This window comes from Haliotis rubra, unplaced genomic scaffold (assembly GCF_003918875.1).
Source record: "Haliotis rubra isolate DU_JTF1 unplaced genomic scaffold, ASM391887v1 Scf930, whole genome shotgun sequence".
Lineage (NCBI taxonomy): Eukaryota > Metazoa > Mollusca > Gastropoda > Lepetellida > Haliotidae > Haliotis > Haliotis rubra.
This window is the reverse complement of record NW_025767669.1, coordinates 73,314-88,362: the sequence shown is the minus strand read 5'-3', so window position 1 is coordinate 88,362 and position 15,049 is coordinate 73,314. Positions and strand designations below refer to the sequence as shown.

At 42.0% G+C, this 15,049-nt stretch overlaps 1 protein-coding gene across 1 annotated transcript in view; it reads left to right on the top strand.

Moving 5' to 3' along the window:
- Positions 1–15,049, top strand: part of LOC124264590 (glucose transporter type 1-like) — a 40,716-nt gene that overhangs the window by 14,251 nt on the left and 11,416 nt on the right. The window contains exons 3-4 of the mRNA XM_046699340.1: positions 7,530–7,683; positions 9,755–9,850. Of these exons, the coding sequence (XP_046555296.1) occupies positions 7,588–7,683; positions 9,755–9,850 (192 nt within the window). The 5' untranslated portion in view covers positions 7,530–7,587. The remainder of the gene's footprint in view (positions 1–7,529; positions 7,684–9,754; positions 9,851–15,049) is intronic.

Here is a 15,049-nt window from a genome sequence, read left to right as displayed (position 1 = left end):
TTTGCAGAAATAAGCACTTCCTAAATTATCTTTATAAATTATAATTAAAAGGAGATCAGAGACGTTCTTCATTTTCTGAAACTAAAGTAATCTAGACTTGCCAAAGACTTGAACATAGACTTGCATGGGCTGTATTGAATGCATTCGTTTCATGGTGTTTTATGACTACGCACCAAGAAAAACGTTGACGTTCTCTGTCAGCAATCCGCAGCCAAGTCAAAACATTGATTACACACCAGTCTCGTTTCCTGCTGACTGGGTTCCGTCCTATTGCGCAACTTCGTACAATAACCAGTCCAGAATTTTGAGACCAATTCATTCAACTGGATACATAAATATTAATCAGTATTATTTGATACATCTAAGCACCTGTATATTGCAACACTACGCTCCTTCTAATCCTTGCAAACATGTCGTGCAGCGTGCTCTGTCGTATAGCGAGCACTGACAAACAGAAACCTGGAAATCGTGGAAATCTCAGGCCAGGTTTGGCGATTTGGTACGGATTTGATATTATATCAATCATATTGTGCGTTACAAAACTACACCGAATAAGCGCAAAGAAGACAGTAACCAGTGAGCCAGAAGAATTATGAATCATTATACGACCTCATCAAACAGGGGCAGTCTGTGTCGTCTTAGTTAACGACATGCTGCCTACACCTCGCCATAAAATATAGAAATACGATGTTATTAAAGTGTAAATTTAAAAGTAACTTGTAAATACCATTTTCTTATGAAACAAGGAATTGTAATTCAGTGTAACCATAGTTGTTTGTGGTGTCTCTTTTCACTTTCACACGAGAAAATTCGGATCGGCTGAAAAGTAGGTCATTGTCTGAATAGGTTAATGAGACTCATGTTTCGGTTTGTTTCGCAAGGATCATTTACAAGTAAATACATATAAGAAATCCGGAGTCTTTTGTGCAATTCTCACTATTTCATAAGCGGGCGTTAAAGGAAGTGATGAATAATATCATGTCGGGAAAAGGTAAAGCAATGTAGTGAGTAGGTAGCACCCACCACGTGCAGCTTCAATCGGAGGCTTCATTACGAAAGTGAGTGAGTGAGTTTGGTTTTACGCCGCTTTTAGCAATATTCCAGCAATATCACGGCGGGGGACACCAGATATGGGTTTCACACATTGTACCCATGTGGGGAATCGAACCGGGTCTTCAACGTGACGAGCGAACGCTTTAACCACTAGGCTACCCACCACCCATGGGTGCAATGTGTGAAGTCCATTTCTGGTGTCCCCGTCGTGATATCGCTGGAATATTGCTAAAAGCGGCGTAAAGCAAGATTCACTCACACCTTTAAGTAAAGTACTGTATACTATGATATTCATCAGTACACTGCACATAGACTGTGGTAAGTCAGTGAGTGTAAGTGTGAGCCCTATCAGGTGATGCTCTGATATACGTATGTTCCTACAGGTCGTGACCTAGCCGTTATCTTGTACCAGTAAACATCAACAGTGATGCTGACTGGCAAGGATGACTGTGATCCTGGATAGGGGAGGGAGGGGAGGAGGGATGGGGATGGTGGTGGCCGTTTTGTGTCCCTTTAGTTTAGTTCCATTGTGCTTGCCCTCGTTAAACACATGTTTGTTTCCGATTACGTAGGATATCCTAAACTTACTTACTCGGTTACGCCGCACTCATCAATATTCCAGCTATAGGGCGGCGGTCTGTAAATAACTGAGTCTGGACCAGACAATCCAGTGATCAGCAACATGATCATCGATCTATGCAATTGGGATACGATGACATGTGTCAACCAAGTCAGCGAGTCTGACCACCCGATCCCGTTAGTCGCTCACCTCTTGGAATTACAGGGCATGTCACGCGTTCCATGATTGCTATTTGTTGACACTCCAGAAGAGATCTTAGTACTGAAGGCTTGCCTGCGAGGTCGGAATTTAAGGCAGTTGACGTCCGCATAACCTTTTGCAAGTCACCATCATTTGAGGAGTGGTGGAGTAGCCTAGCGTTTAAGGCGTTCGTTCCATTTCCACATGGGTACAATGTGTTAAGCCAATTTCTGGTGTTCCCACCTACGAATTTAGGATACGATGATAGGTGTCAAGCCTGACCACACCACCCGTTAGTCGCCTCTAACTACAAGCTTGCGAAGCGGAAGATATATTCTAAGCCAGTTCTACACAGGGGCTGATTCATACCAATTATTACCATATCCAATTTCCTGTCAAATTAATGTCATCATATCCCAATTGCGTAGATTGATGCTCATGCTATTGATCACTGGATTATCTGGTGCAGATCTGATTATTTATAGACCGTCACTATATAGCTGGGATATTGCTGAGTGTAGCGTTAAACAACAAACTAACCAAATTGTCAATTAACAAACTGTCAAATTAAATCGATATAAATTAATGAAACACTCTCGGGAACTTCCGGACTTCTGCTGTCACAATACCCGTGAAGGTCCGGGTTAGAATGAACCTTCAGTTACCCATGCTTGTCGTAAGAGGCGACTAACGGGATCGGGTGGTCAGGCTCGCTGACTTGGTTGACACATGCCATCGCATCCAAGTTGCGTAGATCGATGTTCATGCTGTTGATCACTGGATTGTCTGGTCCAGATCCGATTATTTACAGACCACGGCCATATAGCGGGAATATTGCTGAGTGCGGCGTAAAACTCAGCTCACTCACTCACTCTGCAGTCACAGCGTTATTGTATGTTCAGTCCCCGTGCCTGCAATGCCTGGGGGTTTTGATAGACAGGTGTTTGATATGCAGAAGTCCAGATACTCGATCTGTACGTTTATTTGTTCAAAAGCTCTGTGACGGACTTTGACGATCCGTGCTAAACCCTGTATGTTTAATCATGATATCTATGTTTGTACGCAATATCCATACTTCTTGCCTTGGAATCTGGGTTTAATCTTTGACAAACATCACCACGTTGGTCGTACGTACAGCCGTTTATTTGTATAGCATTCAGTTATGGCAGGATCTTTGTTCAGGAAACTTTCATCTCTTGAGCACCACTTACACACCACCATTCTTCGCAGAAAAAACTCGTGAAAGTCCGGGTTAGAATGAACCTTCAGTAACCCATGCTTGTCGTACGAGGCGGGTAACGGGATCGGGTGGTCAGGCTCGCTGACTTGGTTGACACATGTCATCGTATCCCAATTGTGCGGATCGATGCTTATGCTTTTGATCCATGGGTTGTCTGGTCCAGACTCGATTATTTACAGACCGCCGCCATATACATGTAGCTGGAAAGTTGCTGAGTGCGGCGTAAAACTATCCTCACTCACTCACTCTTCGCAGAAGACAAATAGGTCAGTCCAAGCATACCCTAAGCCTCGTTAGCATTTATTACCTTCCTTTGGCTATACAAGGATAATGAGTGAGTGTGTAAGTTAGGACTGGCTAAAAATATCGATTATCGGAAATATCGTCGATATGAAAAAATATTAAAGATTATCGATATGAGAATGGTGTCATCGTTAATATCGTACATAATTTTTGTGACATAATATAGTTTTAATTCACTCACACAATACAAAATGTTAGGTTTTCAATCATGGGCAGCTTCTAAATTATGTTCTGAACGCAGTTTTGTCACCACTCACAAGTTGTGTGAAATATATTCATTTCTTTCAGAACGTTTTTGGCATTTTTGTTCAAAGTTACTTCTCCAATATTTATCGATAACTGATAGATATTTAGTTAACGATTATCGATCTCTTAATTACATCGATAATCAGCCCTAGTGTAATTTAGTACGGTTGTATCAATATTCCAGCAATTTTACTGAGTATGGTTTTACGCCGCTTCTTTTTTAGCAATATTCCAGCAATATCACGGCGGGGGACACCAGAAATGGGCTTCACACATTTTACCCATGTGGGGATTCGAACCCTGGTCTTCGGCTTGACGAGCCAACGCTTTAACCACTAGGCTACCCCACCGCCCCCTCCAGCAATTTTAAGGAAGGGGACACCAGAAATGGGGTTCACACATTGTACCTATGTTGGGAACCGAACCCGGATTTTCGTCGTGACGAGCAAACGCTTTAACCACATTGCTACTCCACCGCCCAGATAATGCACTCAGATGGACACAACCGAAAGTTAACTCGCACAAACTCATGTCGTTTCTCATTCTTTGTTTGACAGACTTCACGTGGCCGTGATGTATTACCGCCGTTGTAGTCGTCGTCATCGTTATTTTGCTGTTGTTGTTGTTGTTGTTGTTGGTGGTGGTGGTATGATTGTAGTGAAGAATCTAGTTATATGACTAGCCAGACGCGATCCTGTACAAACCCATACAAAACGTCATACTGTGCGACGTCACATAATTGTGACGCAACAATCGCCATATTTGTCGTTTTGAGTTACCCCATTAGTGAGTGGGTTTAGTTTTACGCCGCTTTTAACAATATTCCAGAAAGATGACGGCGGGGGACACCAGAAATGGGCTTCACACATTGCACCCATGTGGGGAATCGAACCCGGGCTTCGGCGTGAAGAGCGAACGCTTTAACCACTAGGCTACCCCTACCGCCCGAGTAACCGCATTATATAAGAGTCCATAGTAGAGTACAGCACCGATCGGCTGTCGGTCATATATACTAGTATTCCATCCAGTGAACCTGTTAAGCGTAATTCGTCATAAATGTCAACAGTTGGATGTGTCACAGATATCATAGGAGTTGACAATATGTGTGGAATGTTCCCCTCGTTGTGATTTACAAGACCATCCAGCTCCAAGATTACATTAGCTCTGTGATCAACACGTGTTGAAGACATTACTGACACCACGTGCTTTTTGGAGCCCGTGTTTTTGGTAAGATTGCATGAAAAATGTTGTCATGGTACTACGTGCTTTTTCGTTCTTTTTGGAAGGGGGCCATTTTTCGTTAAGCCCCTGTGATCGGAGAGTCGTTCTAATTTGCTCCCGAAATTACGAGACAAGTTGGGTTTTTTCCCGACTGTATTTAATCAGTTAGGACAATTGGAATTTCAAGCGAATATATGTATTCTGATTAAATATGTGACAAAGTTTAAATTAAGTTTTCAATGTTATGAAGACAAAAATAAACTCCCTCGGTCAGTTATTTTTTCGACTGTATTTTACACTTTTAGGACAATTGGAATTTTAAGCGAATAATTGTGTTGTGTTTAAATCTGTGACAATTTCGTTTTCAATATTATGAGGACAAAATATATTTTTAAAATGACAAACACCCCCTCGATCCCTCACTGATGATGCGACTCTACAGTTCGCTCGGTTCTCAGATCTAATCTTGCCGCGTTGCCCACATGTGACTGTTACATATGTAAACACCATCACGTGACGATAATGAGTGACAGTGTTCCATTGACGCTGTAGCAGATAGCCGTACAGGTCAGAGGCCTTAGTAACATGGCGTCCATGCTGAGTCATCCCAGGTCCATTTGGTATTGTAGTGGACACAGTCGTTGATCTCAGTCACTGCAGACCTGTTCAATAGTTACAGGAGGAGCGCGGGTGCGTTATCGTAAGTAATCCTCAACAATCTCTGTCAGTCTTTGAATGGCATTTATTTGTTTGTTTGTTTGTTTGACGCCGCACTTCAGTTGTGTGACGGCGTTCTGTAAATAATCTAGTCTGGACCAGACAATATATAGTCCGTTTGGCTCAAAAGCGGACCGATGAATTGCAATCTAACTCGAAAACTAATAAACATAAAATACTCAATGAACGCTGATCATAATCAAAACATCATACCAACTCTGTGAGGTTTTTGCAGAATTTTTGTCCTAAAAATAAAAAGTTGTTTAACAATCTATCATTAAAATATTGACACAGTTCACTGTTTGTTACGAGGGAGCAGTGCAGAGAAAGGGACAGCCAGGTGTTCAAGAAGCACGTTCACAGACAAAGTTATTTATTCATTAACCTGTGCTGTGCCGTCTCCATCCGTTCTCGAACACCTGGCTGTCCCTTTCTCTGCACTCCTCCCTCGTAACAAATAGTGAACTGTGTCAATATTTTAATGATAGATTGTTAAACAACTTTTCTATTTTTAAGACAAAAATTCTGCAAAAACCTCAGAGAGTTGGTATGATGTTTTGATTATGATCAGCGTTCATTGAGTATTTTATGTTTATTAGTTTTCGAGTTAGATTGCAATTCATCGGTCCGCTTTTGAGCCAAACGGACTATAGTGTGTAGCAGCATGAGCATCGATCTACGCAATTGAGATACGTCCACATGCATCAACGAAACCGGACAAGCTGATCCCGTTTGTCACGTCTTATGAGAAGCCCGGTTCGCTGAGAAGATATTCTAACCCTGATCTTCACGGAACGAATGGTGTTTAGAAATGGTGCCCAGTAATGAGAAGGTTTATGGACGTCATTTATCTGATAACAAGGAACAGCCTCTGTCGGAACATATGTTTACTCATTCATTAGGTGTTGTTCAGAATAAATAGTTCGTATGCTCTTTCGTAACGGTTCAAGTATTTCCAGATTCCGCGATTTTACGTTGAGTTACGATTACCGTAAACTACAGGAAACTTACTACTTCTACTACTACTTCGACTGATGCTGCTGTCCTGATGATGATGATGATGATGATGATGATGTGGATGATGTGGATGATGATGATGTGGATGATGAGGATGAAAAGAAATGTCTTAATTACCTGCGATTTGAAGGGATTAGGGGGAACAGATGCAGGGGCAAGGCGTGACACGTTTGTAGCACAGATTCTTTTTTAATAAAATTTCTCGCAATTTTCTTTCTGGTATCTATTTTTCGTAATTTCGAATACTTTTTCGTTATTATATATTCAAAAATTCGAAATTTCGAATGATTTCTCGTTGCTTTGTTCTCTTTGCTTCGGGTATTTTCTCGTTATTTAAAATAGTTTCTCATTACTTTTTAATTTCTTTTTGTGATTAATCAATGCTCGACATTTAGAATATTTTCTCGTTGCTTCAATTATTTTCTTCCAGTTTTTCTTATAAGTTGCATAACGAGAAAATAATTGAAATTGCTAGAAAATAATCGAAGCAACGATAAATAGCTCGAAATTTAGAGTACTGATTAATCTTGAAATAACGCAAAAAATGAAATTACTATACTACAAGCAAAGTTACAAGTTAAAACTCAAAATTTCGAAAATAAAAAAAATTATATAAATGATTGAAAAGCGCTTTTTCTGCAAAAGTGGCACAACTGGTTTTCCGTAGTTGCGGGCAATTATGACGATCTTGCAACTGACTCGTGAGTGAGTTTATTTTTAAGCAATATTTCAGCAATATCAGGCAGGGAACACCAGAAATGGGCTGCACACATTGTACCCGTGTGGAGACTCGAACCCGGGTCTTCGGCGTGACGAACGAAAGCTTTAACCACTAGGCTACCGCACCGCCGTGCAGCCCTTGCAGCCCGTGCAGCCACTGGCGGCAACATTCAATTGTGTAACGGCATTATGTCATCATATTTTGTTATGTCAAACTCACTCACTCACTCACTGTTATGTCATGTTTTTCAGACAAGCCACACAGTGAGTGACGCAACACCTGGACAGATTGACTGTCCCCACCGCCACTATGGGTGAAAAGGTTGAGGTGTCGAAGGCGATGACGTATGGAACGACGGAAAAGTCGGGGGGTGATGTCCAGTCCCAGCCAACCAAAGCACAAGGGGTAAGTCAATTCAACGACACGTGCAGTCATAAACTATCAATAATCTTAACAACAAAAACAGAAATTAAAAACCCACAAATGTCAATAATCTACTCCATAACGCATTATATATAACCAAAGATTCAATGCTGTTTTGCTTCGATGCCTGCTTGGACAACAAGATCAAGTCCCTTTGTTGGCTGTTTGATATTAATCTCACTGTCCTGATACATCCCACGTGGACCGTAGACCATGTTTGTTTGTTTGTTTGTTTGTTTGTTTAACGTCACACTCAGCAATATTCCAGCTATATGGCGGCGGTCTGTAAATAATCGAATCTGGACCAGACAATCCAGTGATCAACAGCACGAACGTCGTACACCATGAAATACAGTTGTGTAAATGTTCAGTTTTCCCCCGTTTCATTTTAAATTTTTATTACATATAATCCATGAAAATAGCATCTTGAATTTTGTAAAATCCTTTCTCAGAAACTGGCAAATGGGTTTCAAGAATTAAATTCTGACGTGTTTTTTAAACTTCACTTTATTTTAGACATACTGACAAAACAGTACGTACCGGTCTGTTGCCACCAATACCCACCTCTTTTTGTACAGCTGTGGAGGTTTTATACCTACTCAAAACTCCTCTTATCTGTAAATAACCGCCTCCGTGGTGTAGTGGTTAGAGCGTCCGCCCGGAGAGCGGAAGGTCGTGGGTTCGATCCCCGGCCGCGTCATACCAAAACGACGTTAAAATATGGTACTTGTTGGTCCCTGCCTGGAGCTCGGTATTAATTGGTACAACAAGGACTGGTCGGCTCGGAGTCAGTATAATGTGTCTGAGTGGGGTATTCATGCTTAATTGCGGCATGGTATCTCAGTGAGCTAGCACTATAAATCCAGCTTCAGTCTGGGCTAGTACAAGCAGCCGCACATGCACATACATGCACGTCGTCATATAAGTGAAATATTCTCAAGTACGACGTTTAACCCCGTTTCACCTCACCTCACCTCGCGATCTTAATTCAAGGCTGTATCGTCCTAGTTAACGACAGACATCACTTATGATTTCATGAGAAAATTGCAAGTCACCCACATGTAATATGTAGTGCACGAATATTTGTCTGCTGGTTTGTTTACATAAAATGCACAACGGCCATTCGTCTTGATCAGTGTTTCTCAACTCCAACCTCACCCAAAAAAGATTTATAGAAAAATATAAAGTGATTTTCACTAATTGGGTTCTATAAAACTTACTTTATGAAATATCAAACCTAGATTACTTGGTAAACGTCTTAAAATCAATTTATAACGTAGATCGGGCAGCGGGTTAGCCTAGTGGTTTAAGCGTTCGCACACCCGGGTTCGATTCCCAACATAGGTACAATGCGTGAAGCCCATTTCTGGTGTCCCCCGCCGTGATATTGCTGGAATATTGCTAAATGCAGCATAAAACTAAACTCACTCACTCACTTTTGTGATATCTTTTAACATGGAAGAAGTCTTGTCAAAACTCACTCACTATTTAGGGGTTCTCATCTCCGAACTCGACCAGAAGGAAAGAGGGCGGCGAATAATATTATTAAACAAAGATAGATAACTGATTTTCGCCAGTTATTAAAACTGATGTTTGTATCATTTGCAAACACGTTACAGTTTTATTTTGTGGCAATAATAAGCTTCCATAGGTACGTAATATGTGAGATCCATTTGGACTGACTGAGTAAGATTTTACGCCGCTTTCAGCAATAACACGGCTGGGGACACCAGTAATGTAGGGAATCGAACCGTGACGACCGAACGCTTTAACCACTAAGCTACCCCACCGCCGTTCGTGATCGACGGACGGCGAAACCTTATTGTGTTCTTTACGGTAACACTCTATTCGTAATTAGGGGCGGTGGGGTAGCCTAGTGGTTAAAGCGTTCGCACCTCACGCCGAGGGCCCGGGTTCGATATCTCACATGGGTACAATGTGTGAAGCCCATTTCTGGTGTCTCCCGCCATGTTATTGTTGTAATATTGCTAAAGCGGCGTAAAACCATACGCTTTCAGTAAGTCTATTCATAACTGTTTTTTCTGTTACACAGAAACTGACACTGCGACTTCTGATGTCCATATTTGCTGCTGCTATGGGCTCGTTCCAGTTCGGCTACAACACCGGTGTCATCAACGCTCCTGAAGCGGTACGTGAAATCTGTGAAAACACGCCCAGAATCACCATCTTTACATACACAATCTGAGATAACGGTTGTGTAAGGCGCCGCAATTAGCTGTGCAGAGTTGCGTCCCTTGGGCACGCCAGAATCCTGTATTTGTTTCCGATTCCCGGTTCGCCAATATTATGTTACCATGTTCGTCAGGACCATCGTCCTAAGGCGCTGCAATTAGTTGCGTCCCTTGTGGAACCTGTGTTTGTGATTCGAATCCTGGGCTTAGATTTTCGAAGCTATCTTAGCCCTAAGATAGTCATAAGTCAATGTTAATGTATGGCACTTGCGACTATCTTAGCGCAAAGAGAGCTTCGAAAATCTAGGCCCTGGTTAGCCAGTTATGATTTTTGGTTCTTTAGCGCCATACCCATACACAGAATCACTTCGGGTTGTCCTCCCACATTGAGCAGGCCGTAAAAGCGGCGTTACACACAGCTCACTCACTGACTCACACCTGCACCGTCTTCATCTTATTAACGACAATCCAACGTTGGTAACAGGTATATGTTACCGTTATGTGTGTTGCAGCATTGTACTGATAACTACGGTTATGTCGAATACATATGGACCAGTAGTTCGTAATAACCGTAGTTCGTTACATGCATTCCGACTAAAGTTTATAGCAAGTGGCTGGGACAAAACCAGTTTGTTATATCGGTAATTTCGCTGTAACAATGTTCGTTACAAACGTGGTTTACAATACAGGGCTCCAGATAATTTTTCAACATCAGATTGCGCACTCCTCATTGTTTTCAATATACGAGTTCTGTACAAAAAGTAAGAGTACACTTAGAGTACTGAATGGAATTTAATGACTGACTACGACAAGGCAAGTGAGTGATACTGGTTCGTTCGTTAATTATTCGTACAGCAATTTGATAACTTGACCGTGTACAAGTCGTCGAGGCACATTCTTGTTCCTGAAAGTAACTTGTTATTTGTTTCTGTGTCGCCATGTTTACATACACGTGCGCAATTTTGACCAATCAAATTTAACCGAGATGATTCGCTGCTGTACGCGGTTTCCTTAGCAACCGGGATTTCCAAAACACGACAAGGGAAACCCTAACGTGTCGCTATCACGTAAATTTAAATATGGGACACTGCTTGAAATCAGATTGATATGCTTTAGATAAATAGGTCTGTAAATGATTCCGCACACCACTAATTGCTGTGGTGCGTATCTGCTACGTTTTCTCAATTATTCCCTACCGTAGCGTACATATTTTATATCCGTACAAACGCCGATACGGTCCTTATCTGGAGCCCTGCAATATATGGCAAAACAATATATACGAGCCCGTTCTTTCCTTCCAATACCCGTCCGCCCGGAGAGCGGAAGGTCGCGGGTTCGATCCCCGGCCGCGTCATACCAAAAGACGTTAAAATATGGTACTTGTTGGTCCCTGCCTGGCGCTCGGCATTAATGGGTACAAGGACTGGTCGGCTCGGAGTCAGTATAATGTGTCTGAGTGGGGTATTCATGCTTCACTGCGGCATGGTATCTCAGTGAGCTAGCACTATAAAACCAGCTTCAGTCTGGCTAGTACAAGCAGCCGCACATACACATACACACGCATGCACGTCGTCATATGAGCGAAATATTCTCAAGCACGACGTTAAACCCAATTTCACCTCACCTCACCTTCCAATACCCATATATGTTGAGATTATAGGTACTAAACCTTCTCCTACTGAACACACTGTCATAAAGTATACTACGTTTATATCGAACACAAAGGGACCACTAAATTAAGTTCGTTATATGCGTAGTTCGTTACACGTATTCGAACTAAAATATGCAGCAGGTGTTTGAGACAAAACAGTTCGTCATATCCGTCATTTCGTTATAACAAAGTTCGTTTTATACGTAGTTTATTATACATGAGCAAAACATCGGTTCTTCCCTACCAACACTCACCTCTGTTTGCCCGGATATATATACTATTCACACTTTGCTAAGGATCAACTCATGGATTCAACAGAAAACAATGATGTGGGGTCAAATTTGGTTTAAATATCTAAGCTTATTGTAAGCATGGTTCCTAGGTTTCAGTATGTCATTGCATCTTGTGGATCCCATACCTGCTATTGACAGGTGTTGTTTATTTGTCAATGACTCGTTCCATGATTTGATTGGTGCCACGAGAACCATTTTTATGGTTACTCATGTATCAAGTGCATGAAATAGAATAAAGTGGCTGTCTGCCTAAAGAAGGGTTGCCATATTATAATTTATCCAGTTTCAAATAGATACAATTTCAAATTATAAATCTACGTTTAAGTAAAGTTGTGAATTTTTGTGATCCTTATCAAAGTGTGAGTAATATAGTTGGTATACCTTCTCCAAACATAATTTCATTTATTATGTTGATCGAGTGGCTTTTTTTTTACTCAAATGTATTTTCTTTAAATTTCATTCCCGCCAATGTTTGCCCGGATATACAGTTGGTATTCATTCTTCAGACTCTCCTTGACCCGTGAAGATCCGGGTTAAAATTGATTGTCATTTGGTTGTCATGCTTGTCGAAAGATGCGATTAACGGGATCGGGTGGTCTGGGCCCGTTCCTCAAAGCGATCGTAGCGCTAAGATGATCGTAACTCCCATACTTTAACACAGACTTACGACTGTGGTAGCGCTCGTTGACTTGGTTTACATCGTATCCCAATAGCGTAGATCGATGTTCATGCTGTTGATCACTGGATTGTCTGGTCCAGACTCGATTATTTACAGACCGCCGCCATATAGCTGGAGTATTGCTGAGTGCGGTGTAAAATAACAAACCAACCAGCCTGACTCTTCTTATCTGCATTGCCATGTTGTCTCATTCTAATTAACGACAGACATCACTCGTGATTTCGTGAGAAAAGTGCAAGTCATCCCCCATGTAATATGTACAGTGCACGGGTATTTTGTCTACAGGTTTGTTGACATAACACCATGTCATATGCATCAGGCCATCAGTATTGTTTAGTGTTTCGCATGTCTTCCTCAACCAAGGAGCTTGCGTAAAAGATAACATGAATAAATAAAGTGATTTTCTCTAATCCGGTTATTTCTATTAAAAAAGTATTTTATGAAATTTATTAAATATAGATTAAATTAATGAAGTAGATCGTGTCGCGTTGTTAAACATCTTCTAATAAATGTAGACAAAGAGAGATCAACCAGACTTGTCTCATAATTTTATGAGAAAGGAAGCGTAAGATTTATATAAATATTTGCTATTTCGCGTCGGAATGAAAACTAAGAGCAGGCGGCAGATTATAAACTCAGAAACAAATTCGTGAGTGAGTGAGTTTAGTTTTACGCCGCACTCAGCAATATTCCAGCTATATGGCGGCGGTCTGTAATTAGTCTGAACCAGACAATATAGTGATCAACAGCATGATCATCGATCTACTCAATTGGGAACCGATGAAATGTGTCAACCAAGTCAGCGAGCCTGACCACCCGATCCGGTTAGTCGCCTCTTACGACTAGCATGGGTTACTGAAGATCAATTCTAACCCGACCTTCACGGGGGACAAGCATGGGTCACTGAAGATCAATTCTAACCCGGACCTTCACGGGGGACAAGCATGGGTCACTGAACATCAATTCTAACCCGGATCTTCACGGGGGACAAGCATGGGTGACTGAAGATCAAGTCTAACCCGAAACAAGCATGGGTTACTGAAGATCAATTCTAACCCAGACCTTCACGACAAGATTTTTGAATTCAATAACCCGCCTTCAAAAGCATACTGAAGATCACTAACAAGCATAGTCTCCGTCTAGCATTGCTGAGCTGAGATCTCAGTTATCCACTCACCCATGTACATGTACATTATGCAGGGCCGGTGGTGTAGCCTAGTGGTTAAAGCGTTCGTTCGTCACAAGACCCGACAATATGTGAAGCCCATTTCATATAGCTGGAATATTGCTAAAAGCCTCGTAAAACAAACTCACTCACTCACTCAGTGTGATGCAGACATCACACACATAATCAGTCAACCAGTGCTTGTCGTAAGATGGGACTGACGGGTGGATGGTCAGGCTCGCTGACTTGATTGACACATGTCATCGTATCCCAATTGCCCAGATCGATGCTCATGCTGTTGATCACAGGATTGTCTGGTCCAGACCCGATTATTTACAGACCGAAGACAAAAAGCTGGATTTATGCATAGTGCGGTGTTAAACAGAAACAACTAATGATATATGGGTAGTCTGGAAATAAAGAAAGACTCCGTTTTATTAAATTTTTTAATTTTTCTGAAATTTTATTTTCAGAGACTCGATTCTAGTCGACAAAATTATCTGATTGGTTTTATTGAGAACACAATCCAACATATTATAAAATCAGTAGGACGATGCTTACAAAACGAGTCAGCTATTCAGGGCCTTGTTCTGCAACCTCATCTGAGCCAGGATAAGAAGTTGCGATAATGAGTGTTGCTTTTTAACGGTCCCTGTCACCTTGGTGAGGCCCCAGTTTCTATTATCTAGTACAGTGAGTCGCGGTTGCTGGTCTGGACAGTGGTGAGTCAATGCCCCACCCACGTATCTCCTGTACGCCTGCGTCATAGCCCTACCGTCGCCCAGGAATGTCTTCGTCAGAAACATGTAGATAACCCGTGTGTCGAAAAGTCCCGTTATCAGCGGACTGACAATACATGGGAAGATTACTGAAATGTTAGATTGCGTTCTGAAGCTGCGTCACTCACTCACTCGCTTACTCAACGTTCTGGCCAGGTGAACCAGAAAATGTACATTCAGGCCACACATTAAACCCACTCACTCACTCTCTGTATATCTCACGCTCTCTCTCTCTCTCACACACACACACGTGCGCGCGCGCGCGCGCGTACACACGCACGCATGCCATGCACGCGCGTGCACACTCAACGTCCTGGTGATCCAGAAAATGCACATTCAGGACACTCACTCACTCACTCTCCCACCCACTCACTCACTCACTCACCCACGCAAAACGTGCAAATGTAATCCCTCGAGTTTCTTATTTTAACACTATCAGCACAATGAGCAAATGCAATGTCGTGTCATGGTATCGTCTGGTCCATCACCCGATTATCTTGTCAAGAATCGGTAGTTTCCATGCCGGCGCGGTATAGCGAGACTGCGGCTTAGCTGCGTCAAGCAAAAACAAAACAAGCACATTTTTTAC